We start from the raw sequence: 16,607 nt of genomic DNA, 5'->3' as shown, positions 1-16,607 counted from the left end.
TCCAGAAGTTTGAAACAAACTGGCTGCCTTGATCAGAGACCAGAACCAAAGGGAAGCCATGTAGCTTAACCATGCCCTCCAGGAACACTTTTGCTAAAGTGGCTGCGTCTGGGAGGCCTTTGAGAGGAGAAAAATGGGCCATCTTCGAAAATAAGTCCACAACTACAAGGATGGTGTTGAACCTTTCACTTGGAGGTAGATCAGTGATGAAGGCAAGGGAAAGTGTGCCATGGAACTGGAGGAATGTCCAATGGTTGTAGGAGACCAGATGGTTTTTGTTTCTGTGATTTATTTTGTGCGCAGACACCGCAGGACTGAATATACTGAATGATGTCCTTACGCCAGGTAGGCCACCAAAATTTCTCTTTCACCTTAGCTAGGGTTTTGGCGATCCCAGGATGTCCTTCGATCAGTGAATCGTGATAGTTTGAAATAAAATGCTGTTGTAATTCCTTCTTGGGTACATATAGGCGATCCCTAAAAAAGGCTAGATGGTCCTTGATGGTATATTGTTCTCCTTGAGTTTGACATGCGAGGTAGGCATCAGGATTAATTGTCCGTTGGATTTCTTTTTGTAGTTCTGCTTGTGTTAAGGCTGTCGTGATACCAAAGAGTTTGTCTTCAGGTATAATCGGTACTGGGTCTGGAGTTGTATAGACTATTTCATCTATGCCCATTCGAGATAAGGCATCCGCCTTTCCGTTTCTGACTCCTGGTAGAAATGTGATTACATAATCATATTCGGCGAAGAAAAGGGCCCACCGTAATTGGCGCGAGGACTGGGCCTTGGCTGTTTTGAGATATTGCAGGTTTCGGTGGTCTGTGATGACTGTAATGGTGTGTCTGGCCCCCAGAAGGTAGTGCCTCCAGGCTTTAAAGGCGGATTTGATAGCCAGGAGTTCCTTGTCCGTGATGGCATAATTCATCTCTGGAGACGAGAACTTTTTTGACCAGAAGGCCACAGGATGTAGCTGGCCGGTTTCCGGGTCTCTCTGTGAAAGGACAGCCCCCATTGCGAGACTGGACGCATCAGTTTCAACGACATAAGGGAGGTCTGGACGAGGATGTCGCAGGATTGGAGCAGAGGTAAACCTTCATTTAAGTTCCTGAAAGGCTTCTTCTGCTTCTTCAGTCCAAGCAAACTTTTTATTGTTTTTTCGTAATAGTACTGTGATTGGGTGCACAACCTGAGAAAAGTCTGGGATGAACCGGCGGTAGAAGTTCGCAAAACCCAGCATGCTTTGTACCCCTTTTAGAGATGTCGTTGAAGGACATTTCAGAATGGCATCTACCTTGTGCACGTCCATTCTGATGCCCCCTGGAGTAAGGATAAAACCAAGAAATTCTACTTCGGTGACGTGAAAAAAGCATTTTTCAAGCTTTGCAAATAAGCGATGTAGACGGAGCTTGGTGAGGACTGAACGAACGTATCTGACATGTTCTTGTTCCGAGGCTGAGTATACTAAGATGTCGTCTATGTACACTAAGGCGCACACATCGATTAACTCCCTTAAGACGTCATTCATGAAATACTGGAATGCCGCAGGAGCGTTGCATAACCCGAAGGGCATGACTTGATATTCAAACAAGCCTTACTTAGTACGGAAGGCAGTTTTCCATTCATCTCCTTTTCTGACTCGGACCAGGTGGTTCGCTCCTCGAAGGTCCAATTTGGTATAAATCTGGGCATTTTTAACTTGGTCTAGCATCTCAGGGATAAGTGGTAAGGAGTAGCGGTCCTTCACAGTGATCTGGTTCAATGCGCGGTAGTCAATACAGGTTCTCAAGTCTCCTTCCTTTTTCGGTACGAAGAACAAAGGACTGGCTGCGGGGGACTTCGAAGGACGGATAAATCCGTTTGCAAGGTACTGGTCTAAATAGGATTTCAAATGAAGGTTTTCTGGTTCTGTGAGAGCGTAGATCCTGCCGCAAGGGATTTGTGCACCAGGAACAAGGTCGATCTGACAGTCATAGGGCCTGTGCGGCGGCAATGTATTGGCTTGGTCCTTTCGGAAAACATCCTGGAAATCATGGTATTCACTTGGCAAGGTATTAGTTGCTCCCATGGTTGATACTGTCAATCCGGGAGTCATGGGGATACAGACGTCGGTTTCTCCTCTTGGTAATAGCAGGCAGGGGAGCAGTCACTGGGGAAGGTTAATTTTCGTGCCCGCCAGTCTATCAAAGGGTAGTGAGCAACCAACCATGGCATCCCTAGTATTAGCCTGAACTGAGGTGCCTTGATGAGATCGAATGAAATAGACTCCCGATGTCCATCCTGGCACAACAAGGTTACCCTGGCTGTGCACTGGGTTACTGGTCCGGAAGCGATTTCTGTCCCATCCACGGTGGTTACCTTGTCCATAGTTGGCTTAGAACACAAAGGACGCCCCATCTCTGCTGCCAGTTCTTGATCAATATAATTTCCAACTGCTCCGCTATCGATGTATGCTTCAACGGCATGCATTCTTGACGACTGTTGGTGGTTAATTAAGATCACTGGTATTGCAAAGTGCGAGGGCAGCAGCTCTTTCTTCTCACTCAACAAACTGACCTCTACGTTTGTCGAGCTTGGTAGTTTTCCGATTCCTTAGCTTCATCCTTCTCTGTGGCCCTGACTGTTCTTCTTGGGGGTTTTACTGGAGAGTCCTTCAGGAAATGTCCTGGTTTCCCACAATACAAACAAAGCTGTTGTTGTCTTCTTTTGTCCCGCTCGTTTTGTTAATGGAGGCCGTATCCCTCCAATCTGCATGGGTTCTACAGCATTTTCAGGTACACAGGGTGTGTTTTCCCTTGGTCGAACATACACGGTCCAAGGGTCCGTCTTAGACCGGTCTGCCTTTCGGTCCTGCAACTGGTGGTCTAGCTGCATGACCAGATTTATGAATTCTGCACAGTCTCTGGGTGGATCAACCACCTGGGCTAAGATGTCCTTTAATTTGCCTCATAAGCCTTGATGGAATAACGTGGTTCTTTTGTTTTCTGGCCACCTAGCTTCGGCAACCAGTCTGTTGAAGGTAGCAATGTACGTTAACATGTCCTGATTCCCCTGTCGGAGGGACAAGAGTTCATTGTCTACTGCTTGTTCCTGGGTATGGCGAGCAAAAAGTTTTTCCATTTCTCTCTGGAACCCCCCAAAGTCATGTAATAGAGGATCATCATGGGTTACCAACGGCAACGACAAATCTGCTGCACTACCATTCAGGTATGATAAGACAAAAGCCACCCGAGCTTAGTCGTTTGGAAATGCTGCAGGCCTACAAAGAAAATGAAGGCGGTACTGATTGATGAATGCCGCATACTTCCGTGGGTCGCCTGAGAACCTTTCTGGTGGTGCCAGGGGCACTGTTCCAGGTAACGCGATCTGTACCGGAGTGGGTGGTATGGCGGGGTTGTGCACCGTTGGATTGCTTCCAGGTAGAGGCGTCTGTCCTGCCTGTGATTGCAGGTATTGCCTGCTAATCTCTTCAGTGCGTTCTTTGGTCGCTGTTAGGTCTCTCCGGAGGGCATTAGTCGGGCAGAATGAACCTCAGGACGAAGCTCTCCTAGTAATTGGGCCAATTGGTCCATTTCTGATGACTCCATGGCGTCCAGGTGGATTTGTTATGGTAGGCTTCGCGTTCTGTTACGCCCACCTGGTATCCACAGGGACGCCACCCAGCCGGGTTACTCACTGGTATGCTTCTCAGCTTTGCCCTGATGTGGTCTGTGGGGAAGGTTCTGCCTGAAAATACAGGAGGACTGTGTTCAAGACTGACCGACTGGGGTAAGTATCCTCCTCCACCCCCGTATGATTTCAGTCCCTCTGGCGCCCTCTCCTCACCTTGTGGTAGAATTAGGCGTGCTCTCCGTCCTGCCTTCTTTGCAGGGGCGCATTGTCTTTCATGGGGGAGTGTGGTCCAATTACTTCACTGACACCGGCCCGTTTGATATTGTTCCGGTAGGTATTATTGCTATTCTTTAGTTTTGTTGCTATCCTGCATGCCTTTCTTTGTTTAAAATGTCTCTTTTTTCTCCCTTAGGTATGCGTAGCTTCAACGCGGCGAACTGGCTTGGTTGAGCTCCGCTGGTAAATGATGGCGCATTAAGAGCGCTATGATGCGTTAAGTAAGCGCTATGTGCAGTGCTGCAAAGTCTTGCCTTTGCCAACCTGTGTTTTCCTTCCTTGTAGGTCGCGGTGTTCTTCAGCGCGAGTGGAATGTCCGGAGTGGTGCCAGCCGAGAGACGACCAGCCAGGCAAGCCTTTTGAGCAGTTTTTGATTTGTAAATGTCTCTACTGCTTTCTTTAATGTTGCCTCTATCTTCCTCTTTCAGGTCGTTCTGTCCAGGAGGCGTGCAGATTCGAGGAAGCTGTTCTCAGTAGCTGCGAGTGTTTAAATATGAAGACTGCAGGTAAGATGCTGCTGCTAATGATGTTCCTTTTGTCTCCTTGCAGGTTCTGCTTCTCCGAGGTTCGAGGGAATAGCTGGACACAGTGAGCGTCACGTTGCAAGCTGCAAAGTAACGTGAAGCGTGTTGTCTTGCTCGGGTGTGGTTTAAATAGCCACAAATAATTTGTCCAGGTAAAGTAGTCCCTAGGCTACCACACCCAAAACACTAGACCGCATAGCTTGGTTCTTAGGAACCAAGCTATGTGGATGCCTCCATGTTGGCTGACAATACAATAAAGTAGTTCCCAAGCACATTGTTTTTCATGGTGTATGAGCCTGGTGCCATAGGCGCCAGGACTGGCTCCATGAGGGCTTTTGAAGAGGATGCCAGGCTCTAGAGGCCCGAGTCCTGACTCCACCTGGCCAATGGGTTTGCCAGAGGGGGTTTTGGGCGAGGGTCGTGACACTTGATGAACTCGAACTACCTCAAACTCAAACCAGGCGAATCAGAAATAAAGATCATCACAAAAAACGGAGAAGACAACCACTACATCCGCTGGCCAACAGAACTTGGTACAACCCCAGCCCCATCATTGTTTTTAAAAAACCTGGGAGTCCTGATGGACAACGAACTTACTCTAGAGCCACAAGTAAATGCTCTAATCAAGAAATGCTTCTTTCTCCTGCGAGCAGTAAAAAGGATCCTACCATTCCTGTAATTCACCAACAAAATACTTGCCGTCATCACTCTCTTCATGTCCAGAGTAGACTACGCCAATAGCCTATATCTGGCCATGCCAGAACGACTTCTGAAAAACTGCAACACGTACAACATGCGGCGGCCAGACTGCTCCTCAAACTACCTCGAAGAGAACACATCACACCAGTGCTGAAAACAATACACTGGGTACCAATAAAACAGTGAATCAAGTACAAATCAATGTGCATAACGCACAGAGGAATCCACAGCCAAGGCGCAGAGTTCCTAAGAGAACAAATAAATGTACACACCCCGCAACAAGGCCACTCAGATCCAGCAGCGATATCCGTTTGGAACCAAAACCATACAACAAAAGAACATTTGGAGGATCCTCTTTCTGTCACCTCGCCCCAAAAACCTGGAACGAGCTACCTAAGAAAATACATAACACAAGAGATCACCTTCTATTCAGAAAACTCCTCAAATCTTGGCTCTTCACCCCATAACTAGAAAGAGTGCCTATGGGGGTGCCTACAAAGCTGAAACAATGCTGAGAGAGGAAACCGATCGTCCCTATCTCCCTAAGCTATCGCCCATCAACTGAAGTAAGGGAAGAACAATCTACGGCATATCAACTTACTAATTGAAATATAGATAAGCTAGAATCATCCCAAAGAACGGTCATGCAGAGATGGGGATGGAATGGTAAGGGTGATATGTCAATAACACCTTGGCCTACAAAGTAAACACAGGCAGCAATGGATCACTGACAGGAAATAGATAGGAAGGGAGTGGGTGATGGTAAAAATACAGCACCAATAACAGAGTGGGGGACAATGCACGCCTCACTCTGCTACACAAAGGTCAGAAATAACACAGCTGGGAACTTGCCACGCCATCACTCCTAATAATTAGATGGACAGGAAAGAAAAAGAGAAAGAATATGCCTCCTCCATAGGACATCCGGATACATAGAACAATAATTATAAGGACTAAGAGACATATAACCCACTAACCCAAAAGCTCAAATTTCTGCATACTTAACTCACACAAAAATCCACACAACCACCCTCTCACACTGCAAACCGCACGCAATTCACCACACCGCAACAAACAAATAACACATAACTCACAACAGCACACGAGGACTCACATCGATCCGATATTCCCACCCAAGCTCAGCGCACGGTGAAAACCGAACTGAAGCTGCCAACAGGACATCACTTTTCTCACTTTCCTATTCCCTCTTCACCCGATTAACCCCCCTGCCCACCTTCTTGTTTGCAGATCCGCCTAAGCAACTTGGGACCAATTCCATTGGTGACGGTGCGCGGTACAACTACCTTTAACATTAACATGTGCCATAACCAGTATGTGTACTGTTTATAAGTTCAGGGCATGTCTTCCATTGGCACAGTCAAATCCTAAACACATTGGCTCTCATTATAGGTTTCCTGGTATCCCACAAGTAATTCCAGCGGGATTCCGGGAAATTTACCTACCATTAGCTGCACCTAATAACTGCTAATTCTGGGATATTCCAGGTGCCAGCACCGGCAGTCATTCTCCATTACATGGGGGGAAATACCAGCTGTCTTTTTGCCAGTAAGAGCCTGATTTCCGTTCAGATCTTGGCTGGAGGTAAGTCAGTGAACCCCCACCAGCAAACTTGTAGTTTTGCAGTGCAGGAAAAGTGGCAGTCACGCAATTACCGCCACTTGTATTGGTATTTTTCCTGCACTGCAAAACTTATAATGAGGGCCACTGACCTAAAGCCCTTCCCCAAGGGCAGGGGCTGCATATAGAGCACTTCCACTAGATATTTCGGCCATGTTCTCAGTGGACCTCCTAGAGGTTAAGGCCTGTACTAAAAGTCACTAAGCAAAAAACCTTAAAGCTTCAAGGTCCATAGTCATTGTGTGGGCCAAATGTATTGTGTAAATGCTTTGCATATTAGACTTCAAGTGGCACTAGAGTCAGTTGATGAAATTGTTGACCCCATTTCTGATGTCATTAGTTAGGTCATGTGTGTTGGTCTGTGCAGTGTGAGGTAGGTGTGAGTTATGGCTGTGCAGCGTACGATAATTATCAAATGTGTAAGGTTTTATAGATGTTGCGCTGCAGCTGTAATGCCAATTCAACTAAAGACTTCTCAGTGAATTTACATGTTTTTTTAAATTTATTTAAGATTTTTCGCAATAGCATATTCTTTAAGCACACAGACTAGTAAAAATACATCAACAACAGTAATGTTAACGCTTACATGATTTTGCAACTTATGTATAGTATATGAGATTCACCAAAAATAAGAGAAAAGAGAGGCACCAAATGAGTTTAAACAACGTTTCAATCAAGTCACCAATTATTGAATTTAATTTACATTTCTGTGCTTCTGTAACCAGAAAAGGTACTGAAGATACTTCAAAACTTGACACAAAACACATATAGACATAGACAAGCACAGTACACCGATCTCACTCATACCACGTTGACATGTTATAGTATATTCATCCAATAGCTGAGTCAACCAATATATTCACCTAGCCATGCAGCTCATCAAACGATGACCACATGTCTGAATATAGACCATCCCCGTCTTGTCTCTTACACATCACTTTCTCGTAATTAGATGACCTTTGAAGATCTGCTATCCAGCATTCAATCTGTGGAATCTTCCTGGTTTTCCAGACTCAATGAATTTGTTTGTGAGCCATTACTAAAGCTCGGGCAATTCACTTTTACTGAGTACAATTAACTCCTGCACTTTATCAGACCTGGCTTTGGTTTAGAAATGTGCATGGTTTTTAAAGCGTAAGGTTAACCATAACGACCCCTTGACAGGGTTTATATAATATATACATGTACACACACATGCATACACATACCCAGCATAATGAACAACCTGCACAGCTCCTAGCATGAACCTTATGGCTGTGCCACCGAGTTACTCCGACCTCTGTACTTTTTCGGCCTTTTCATCAGATCTTACATTTCTGTGTGTGCCCTTACACTAAATCCTTCGTCCTCAATCTTTTTTTTTTTATTCACCTCCTGTGGTGTAGACACGTTTACTCGTCTCCAAGAGACAATTGTGCAAATGTTAATATAAATATGAGGGAGGGTCCTAAGGGCCGGTACACATGTGTCTCTGTGTAATGGCCATTTCAAGACCCTTATTCCCACCCTAACAACGCCAAGGGTGGGGAGTGATGATACTAGAGGGAACCCATGTGAGAGCCACGCAGGGAGGTGCCCAGGAGGGGACCACACCATCTCCTTGTCCTCTCGGGAAGTGACGCATGGGCTCCTAGGCAACAGGAGCCCGCGTGTCTGCACAAGAGGCGTAGGAGGGAGGCTTTTACGACAGCCACGAGTGCTTTATGCAAGCCACCCAGGCACAGGGTGTGCGGGGCCTTTCCCGTGTATGAGCTACTGAGAAGCAAACAGCTGCACTAAATGAACAGCCGGATCCATCATTCCATTCACTTTGAAACTAATGTTATATGCGCTTACACATTGCGCACATTTGTAATTATGGAGAGTATATAATAGAATCTATTCTTTTTTTTATTTGACTCGTTCTTAGTCCTTTATCAATACATCTGCTATTGATACATCTTATAAGCGTGCAGCCCTTGGTTGTAACTGAGCTGTGTTCATCCCAAGAGGACCCTTTTCTAACCCCTGTGAGTTAAGCAAGCAGGTACGTCATTTCATCAAAATGCCTGGGGTAGCGGAAGTGACATCACACGACCCTTGACGCCACAGGATGACGTCACAGGAAGTGATGTCATTTGACCCCACCCCGAAGTGATATTGCGGGAAGCGATGGAACACAACCTTTCACCGTTGACAAAACAGGAAGTGGCATCACATAGCATTGTACACTACGAAAAATATGGTTACAATATCACTATAACGTGATGTACATTTCATACCTGAATGGATCGCCATATGTATCATTAAGATCAGTGTGTATAGGCCCATATTACCAAATTACTGTGATTGCAAGCAGACGTCCATGACCAAATGGTAATGATGTGTTATTATATAGCACTTACGCTTAAGCGCTTTACATAGAAGAAATATACACCGAATATCACCCAACCTCTGTTGCTACCCATTTATCGACCTCAGGTGGATGAGGGGTTGGCTTGAGGCGTTTGAGAACAGACTAAATCAGAAAGACACATTTTTGGCATTCCTATTCTTTCTTATTTAGGTTCAGTACTGAAAGTATTAGACTTGTGGCACTCCTGTTCTTATTTTTCTTCTTTTTTTAGGGGGTCTGAACAAGAAAGCCAGCCACTGCAGAAGTAAAGAGCCACATGGTGCTGGCCACAGCCCAGGAGCTTGCATTGCAAAAAAATATATATATATATATTTTTTTTTAGTTTTTTTTTAGAGGTCGCAAGGGAGACCTCAGAGGTCGCACTTGCGACTTCTGGCGACCCCCAAATGATGTCCCTGTAAGCAAGGCAGGTGTCACTGCATAGAGTTCTTGCAAAATCAGATTGGCTGTGAGTTGGCATGGTTGGCATGGAGTTAGTCAAGAGGGCACGGTATCCATCACAGCGGCCGACAGCCAGATGAGGGCTGGAGTAGGGCTCTTCTCTAAAAATGAAGAACTTAACCCAATGCAGTTTAATATTTCCACCACAGCCGTACCCTCAGTGTGCAGTACCACTATTAGTATGCCAGATCAGTACACGTGAACACTGATTATTTAGTTTTCAGATTAATTAAAAGGCATTCAATTTCCCAGCCTCTCTTAAGTGAAGCGAGATCGCCTAACCTCTTATCTGCAGTATCTCAGCCCAACCTCTTAACTGTGGTATCTCACCTCAACCTCTTTTCTGCGGTGTCTCACCCCAATCTCTTATCTGCAGTATTGCCCCCAACCTCTTATCTGCGGTATCTCAGCCCAACCTCTTATCTGAGGTATCTAAGCCCAACCTCTTATCTGCGGTATCTCAGCCCAACCTCTTATCTGCGGTAGTCCAACCTCTTATCTGCGGAATCTCACCTCAACCTCTTATCTCCGGTGTCTCACTCCAACCTCTTATATGAGGTATCTAAGCCCAACCTCTTATCTGCGGTATCTCAGCCCAACCTCTTATCTGCAGTATCTCCCCCCAACCTCTTATTTGCGGTATCTCAGCCCAACTTCTTTTCTGCCGTTTCTCCCCCCAATCTCTTATCTGCGGTATCTCAGCCCAACCTCTTCTCTGCAGTATCTCAGCCTCTCACAAGATATTGTGGGACTTTACTTTCTTCCAGCCACCTTAGGTATCGGAGCCATTCTGACGGTCTTGGGGGATCCCGGCCTTTCATAGGGCATTGTGGCAATTGCAGTATCCCAGTTTTTCTTAGGGCGGTGTGGTATTTCGGCCCTCCTTTAGGTTCTGTGGTATCGCTACGCTTCTCTTAGGGATCAGATGGATATCAGCCTTTTAAATGGTTCTGTGTCATATCCACCTGTCTCACTGAACTATTGTAGCTTCACCTCCTAGGGGTCTATGGTATTCCAGCCTGTATGGCAGACTCCCACGTAGCCCAGAAGTATTCCATCGTGTCTTTGGCCCCCGGGTGTACCGCATTCCTTTATACGACCATGTGATGCTTCAGCCTCTCTGGGGGTCTTGTGTTTTTCCGCCCCTCACAATGCATGACTTATCATATATGAGCTTATTTTAAAGACTCTGACCCAAGCCCCCCCCCCGCCTTCAAGTGGACACGCCATTAATGACACTGTCTTTACCTTGTAAGTAGAAGGCTTGACATCCTTCCTCCCGCAGCTTCTGCAGTAGCATCACCAGCACAGGCTCTTCCTCCTCGCTGCCGTGCCGTGGTAGGACAGTAGTGCTTTCATCATACAAGAGGATGTGGCAACCCTTGGTAAATCCTTTAGCCCCCCTCTGCGGTGAAACTGGTATCATGGCTTGCACCGATAGGCTCCCCTTGCGCAGTCGGCGCTGCATCAGGCTAGGCAGTGCCACACTCAAAGCACCCACCACGTGCGACGAGTCGTAGAGTTCCCGCCTGCGGCAATCCACAATGCACAGGCGGCCAGAGCGGGTGCCCAACTCTTCCTGCAGCCAGCTCACTGACCTGCCAAAGTCCTCCATTCAGCTGTTTCGAATCCCGGCCTGCTTCATTGGGAGGTCCTGTTTGACCCAGTGGGCAACATTCAATATCAGTGATCTACAGCCTTTGTTATACCAAGCAATCCAGTGAATTTTGGGCAATGTTTAGGCAGTTGAAATGTGTGCTTACATTGTTGTGTGCGATCACACTTTGAGCACACCGTCATATGGATTATATCACACTCCCCAGACAATTTTCATTCTCCCAAAAAGCCAAAAGCGTCCAAATCAACCTTCAGAGAATGATTATCACCCTCCCAGTAATGCTTCACCTCTGCTGACTCCAAAAAGGGTGGCCTGCGCCCAACAATCGGCTTCATCTGCATTTTTGAAAAACCAACATGTTGAGATCTGCAGTTGGCGATTCACGCACCAGAGGCAACCAGTTCCACGGTTCTTTGCTCTGTTGGGAAAACAAACCAAGCAGTCAAACCCGCCACGAGGAATACAGACTTTCCGCCAGAGGAGCGCCGCACAAGCAGCAACGGCAGCATCGGCTTCCCTACAATGAATGAAACCAAAAGAGGATGTGAGAAAAGCAACAAGTCCAGTATTTCGCAACATGTAATATTGACCAATTCAACAGCACACACCAGGCATGCAGTGGTAGGTTACATGTCTTTATAGTGAAAATGTTATAGCGAAGAACACATATATCGAGCATTTTATAACAATAACCTGTATACCAAACGCATTTAGGAATTTTTGGGGGGGTCCCCCCCAGACCCATTTACTACCCTTAAAAACCCACCCCAAATATTTCCCCCAAAAAATGAACCCTTTACCCCACCCAAAAATGCATTCGGTATACAGGTTTTTGTTATAAAATCCTCGATATATGTGTGTTTCTCTATATACATTTTCGATATAAAGACTGGATACCGCAGTGGTATGTTGGCGCTCAAATGACAGGAATTAACACAACTCAATGACATTGATTTTGTCAGCATAGCAAGAAGGAAAGCCAGAGCCAGCGCCATCCCCTCTCTTAGCATGCACAGTACTAGAACTGCTAAAAAAGGTGGGATACACTAAAGACAAGGCCCTCAACAAATAAGAATATTGGGCGATTAGAAGCAGTTCCTGATCCAGTCAAACCCTACAGGCCGGTCACTGGCAGCAGTCTGTTGGGAAACCCCATTATGTCCTAGTGAGCCTACCCGCCGCATGGCGCTCTCTGATCATTCAAGCTGGTCTAGGGGACACCGAAGCTCTCCCATCCGATAGGCTCATCTAGGGACTATCTTCCTTGAATGCTGTGAAAGCTAAATGCGACAAATCTGGACATCCCTTGTTAACACGCAACAACAGGGCTCGAAATTAAGATTGGATAAGCAGGAGCTAAAAGCAGCTCCTGGGTATTCAGCATTAACCAGTGACCAGGAGCTACCACTGGGGAATGAGGAGCTAGTGCACAGCGCTCTGCAAATCGAACTTCCATAGAAGATGGAAACATATAATAATTTTGTTAATAATTTATGACCCCTTATGCTTTAAATGTCGTATAGATGTTTCCTAATGTTTATTTATGCATTGTCCCAAATGCTGAGTCAAATTCACATAGGTGTGTTTGGTTGGCATCAGTTGGCCTGGGGAGCCAAAAGCAGCTGCTGGCAGCTGTTGCTGTCAAGCTAACCAGGCTCTTCTAGGCTACAAGCAGGAGCTAAATAGCTCGCAGCTCCCCTCAAATTCCAACCCTGAACAAACATGTCAAGAGACCACAATTTGGGCACTTTCAATTTCCATTTTAGTAACGTGAGCATTACTACCAGTAAATGGTTTTGCAGCGTTCAGGACAGTGAACAAAAAAATGATACTGGAAGCAAATGGCAGAGACTGCTATGAAACCATACCACCAGCAGGAGTAAAACAGATGGGGTTTCCACTCCTGAATTGCAGTAGGTTGGACGTTTTCCTAATATCCAATATGTTCCAATATATCCAATACATTCATATTGATGCAGACATCTTCCTCAGATGGCCAGAGGCTGGTATGTTTTAAATAAAATTCCAGGTCTTACTGCCTTCTTCTTAACAGTAGATCGTTATAATAGGGGCACAGCCCACGAGGTGTGTCAGCGTTTGGCATGATAGAGGCACACTTTTCAGGATAGGCGAAGAGGGGGTCCAGTGGCTTTGGTGAGCTGGAAGCTGCGGATCAACCACCCTTTTATGGGCATGCAGTTTTCTGCCACCTTCACACCCTTTACCAAGTTATTTGATGATGCATATTAAGTGAACCTAATGGTAATTGTATGTATTTGTATTATAGAGTATTGTGTGATAGAACTACCTGCTAGTTTCGTTTTTTGTGTGTATTCTGAAGGCCTAATTAAATAACAGTATTTTTATAATATCTGTCTACGCTGAATTTTTGTGTGCCATTGTCTGTGGACTCACTGAGCGCCCCTGACCACACTCACACTCTACTGAGCCTTTACCACTCTCCACTGTACCTTGTTTGAGTTTTGGCTGAACTCCCAGAGTTCCTCTGTTCACTATAACTAAGGTGGCCTCCTAAAATCTGTCCACAAGGCCAGATCCGAGAAATCCATCTTAACACTAGGGGTAGGAGTCTTGTACTTGGTTCTTGAGCAGTGAGTTTGTAGGGAAGTTGAAGGCGTTTAGTAGTGTTAGTGGGGAGGGAGATCTGTGCATTCTTGTAAGTTGCATTGTTTTCATTAGGCAGAATTGCTTATTTTGCAGTTTGTAGATATTATGCTTTCCTTTCTTTGGCCCAGTCTAGTTAGTTTTGGTTCTATTTGATATTACAACGGTTTGTGGTGCCTTTCCTAGTTTGGCTGTCCGTTTTTATTCTCTGAAGGGATTCCTATTTAGTTAAAGAACCAGGTTTTTAGTCGTTTCCGAATTGTAGGTATTCTTCTGTTGTTCGTAGTTCATTGGGCAGTGAGTTCCAACATTTTGCTGAGATGCAAGAGAATGCGGATCCACCATAATAGGTGAACTCAGATCTTAGAATATCTGTGTATGTGCCCTGCTCTAACAGTGTCTGGGGGCAAGGGACCTCGCCCCAACATCTTCTACTTAATGTGGGCCCAGGGGACAGTATGGGGAAGATCCCCTGGTCTTTACCAAAATAGACAACCACGTGGTTTATGATGCTGCTTCCAATGTTTTCAAGAAAACATCATAAATTGACATCCGCTGTTCTGGTAAAGCAGGACCTGCCTTTATGACCTCTTGTCGAGCTCACCAAGGCAGAATCGAGTAATGACATGTTTGTCACTCTCTCAGTAAGAGACCTTAGAGCAGACGCAGGACCTGCCTGCTTGCAAATCTGGGCACATGCATGCAAGCTCACATGCACAATTCTGCCATATCCAAGATGGTTGACTAGACTTTTAGAGGCCCGGTTTGCGTTGAGAGAGTGGCAAAGTCATTCAAGAGACACCTGAGTGAGGGGGGACCTGGAACAGTGGGGTGTGCAAGTATGGAGTAGCGAGTGGAGAAACAGAGCAGTTGCAGATGCAGAAGAAGTTGGTGGTGAAGTAGGAGTTGGAAGGACAGGAGGAATTGAAGGAGCGGAATAAGTTGCGGAAGGAGAAAGTAAGACTGCCAGAAGAAGGAAAGGTAAAGAAGTTGGTAAGAGGAAGGAGGGGCAGTTGGTGGGGTAGAGAGACAACAGGCGAGAGGGGGTGGTATTCCCAGGGAGAAGCAGGAGGTGTGCCAGACAGGAAGTGAGCAGCACAAGCCCATTTGCTGTCAGGGTGGGAGGAGGAAAGAGTAGATGGAGGAAGAGTGAGGAGATTAGATAACTGTCAGCTTTAGGGCTAGAGATGACGTTTAACACAAGGCCATAGACTGCATATCGTCTCTGTAAAGAATAAGAGGGGGTCACAAGGTGGTAGGTGTGGAACCCTAATACACAGAGGGGAAATAGTACCCCAGCAGCCACAGAGAAACCCTCCAGGTCTACATGAGCACTGGGAGATGCTCTGGAACCTGCTCCAGAAGAACCTGGAACTACAGCAAGAGTTACTGAGACATTTTGTTGATGCTATCCACCCAGTGGGCAGTCAAGGAAGGCCACCTAACAACCAGGACATCGACTGCTGGAGCAACCTTGGACTGGAGACTAAGCGACAATGTGGTGAGTACTGGAGTGACTTTTTAAGAATTCTTCTTAATTTGAGAAGAGCCTGTTCGAGTGGTCACACCTTGGACATAGACCCAAATAGACCATGTGAAATGAATCCTTGACTTGTGTTCTTTGTGGAGTCAACTTGGCTTTGTGACAGTCTGGTAGAATGTAATTTGCAGTAGCATGAGGACACATTGACAAAGGCCAGAACAAAACTAACCAAAACTGGCAAACAGTGGCAAATGTACACAGTATACCTTGCTGAATAGCATAACCGAAACAGACACATCTTAGAATCACTGTGGACAAGATTGACTTTTCATCGTCTCACAAGACCCTCACCTGTGTTTTGAGTGGGGGGGGGGATATGTAATTTCCTCCTCTTCAGACAGCATAACAGGGCATTAAGAAATTAGATAATGGGCATAGTGATACCCTGGCAAACACACAAATGCTTCAGCATTGGGCTGAGGGGATGCCAAGGGCCCCAGGGTAAGGGGGCATGGGTGCAGGCCTGCTGTGATCTTTTCAAACTGCTCCAGCACCGATAGGCGGATATGTGCATCCCACAGCACACACACGAGAGGAGAAAGACGGAATAAGAGTTCAGTTAACAGTGTTGGATGCTGGGCGGCTACACTACCCAAATATTGGGATAACCCGGCAGCCTAAGCACGGCATTCCAAAGCAAGTCATCACCATCTACTTCATTCCACTTGGAATCCAGGCCTGTTGGCTCCACTCAACATACTTTGGAATGCTAGTTTATTTCCTAATCCGGATGCACCCTGTCGGTAATAGCAAACACAATACCTTGTGAATGGTTGAAAGTCTGCTAACAGAGTAATGGGATTTCCATCGACATGTACTATGTACTGGGGCTTTTCCCCTGCCTGTGGTAGCATTGTTGAGAGATATCCAGTAATAATAACAAATGTTAACAGATAACTTTTTTAGCAAATCGAAAATACCAAAAAACACTACATTTTGTATAAAAAAATATATATGGGGTGGGGTAAGGGATTAAAATGCCTGGGGAGGGGTTTGGGGTCGGGTTATAATCATAAAGAATCGCAGGATTTGGGGGGTCTTGGCAAATAAAAAGAAATCAGTATTTTTTCGGTAGTTTTGTTTCGTTCAAAATGTTTTCATCACATTTTTTTCCGTTAAATTCACATAGAAAGGTACAACGTCCTTCCATCGCCAGGCTTTCTAACGCCTGTCTTTTAAACGCGCATAAAATAACAAAAAAGTTCCGCTCATTTTTTAGTGGGGGGGAGGGAGTGGGA

General features: G+C 45.9%; 1 protein-coding gene across 3 annotated transcripts in view; it reads right to left on the bottom strand.

Annotated features, from left to right (window-relative positions):
* Positions 1–16,607, bottom strand: part of DUSP9 (dual specificity phosphatase 9) — a 197,731-nt gene that overhangs the window by 155,895 nt on the left and 25,229 nt on the right. For all 3 annotated transcript variants that reach the window (XM_069645363.1, XM_069645364.1, XM_069645365.1), the window contains exon 2: positions 10,832–11,718. In XM_069645363.1, coding sequence (XP_069501464.1) covers positions 10,832–11,198 — 367 coding nt within the window. In that variant the 5' untranslated portion in view covers positions 11,199–11,718. The remainder of the gene's footprint in view (positions 1–10,831; positions 11,719–16,607) is intronic.

This window comes from Ambystoma mexicanum, chromosome 2p, assembly GCF_040938575.1.
Source record: "Ambystoma mexicanum isolate Mex_15411 chromosome 2p, UKY_AmexF1_1, whole genome shotgun sequence".
In the NCBI taxonomy this organism is placed as follows: Eukaryota; Metazoa; Chordata; class Amphibia; order Caudata; family Ambystomatidae; genus Ambystoma; species Ambystoma mexicanum.
This window is presented reverse-complemented; position numbering and strand designations above follow the sequence as displayed.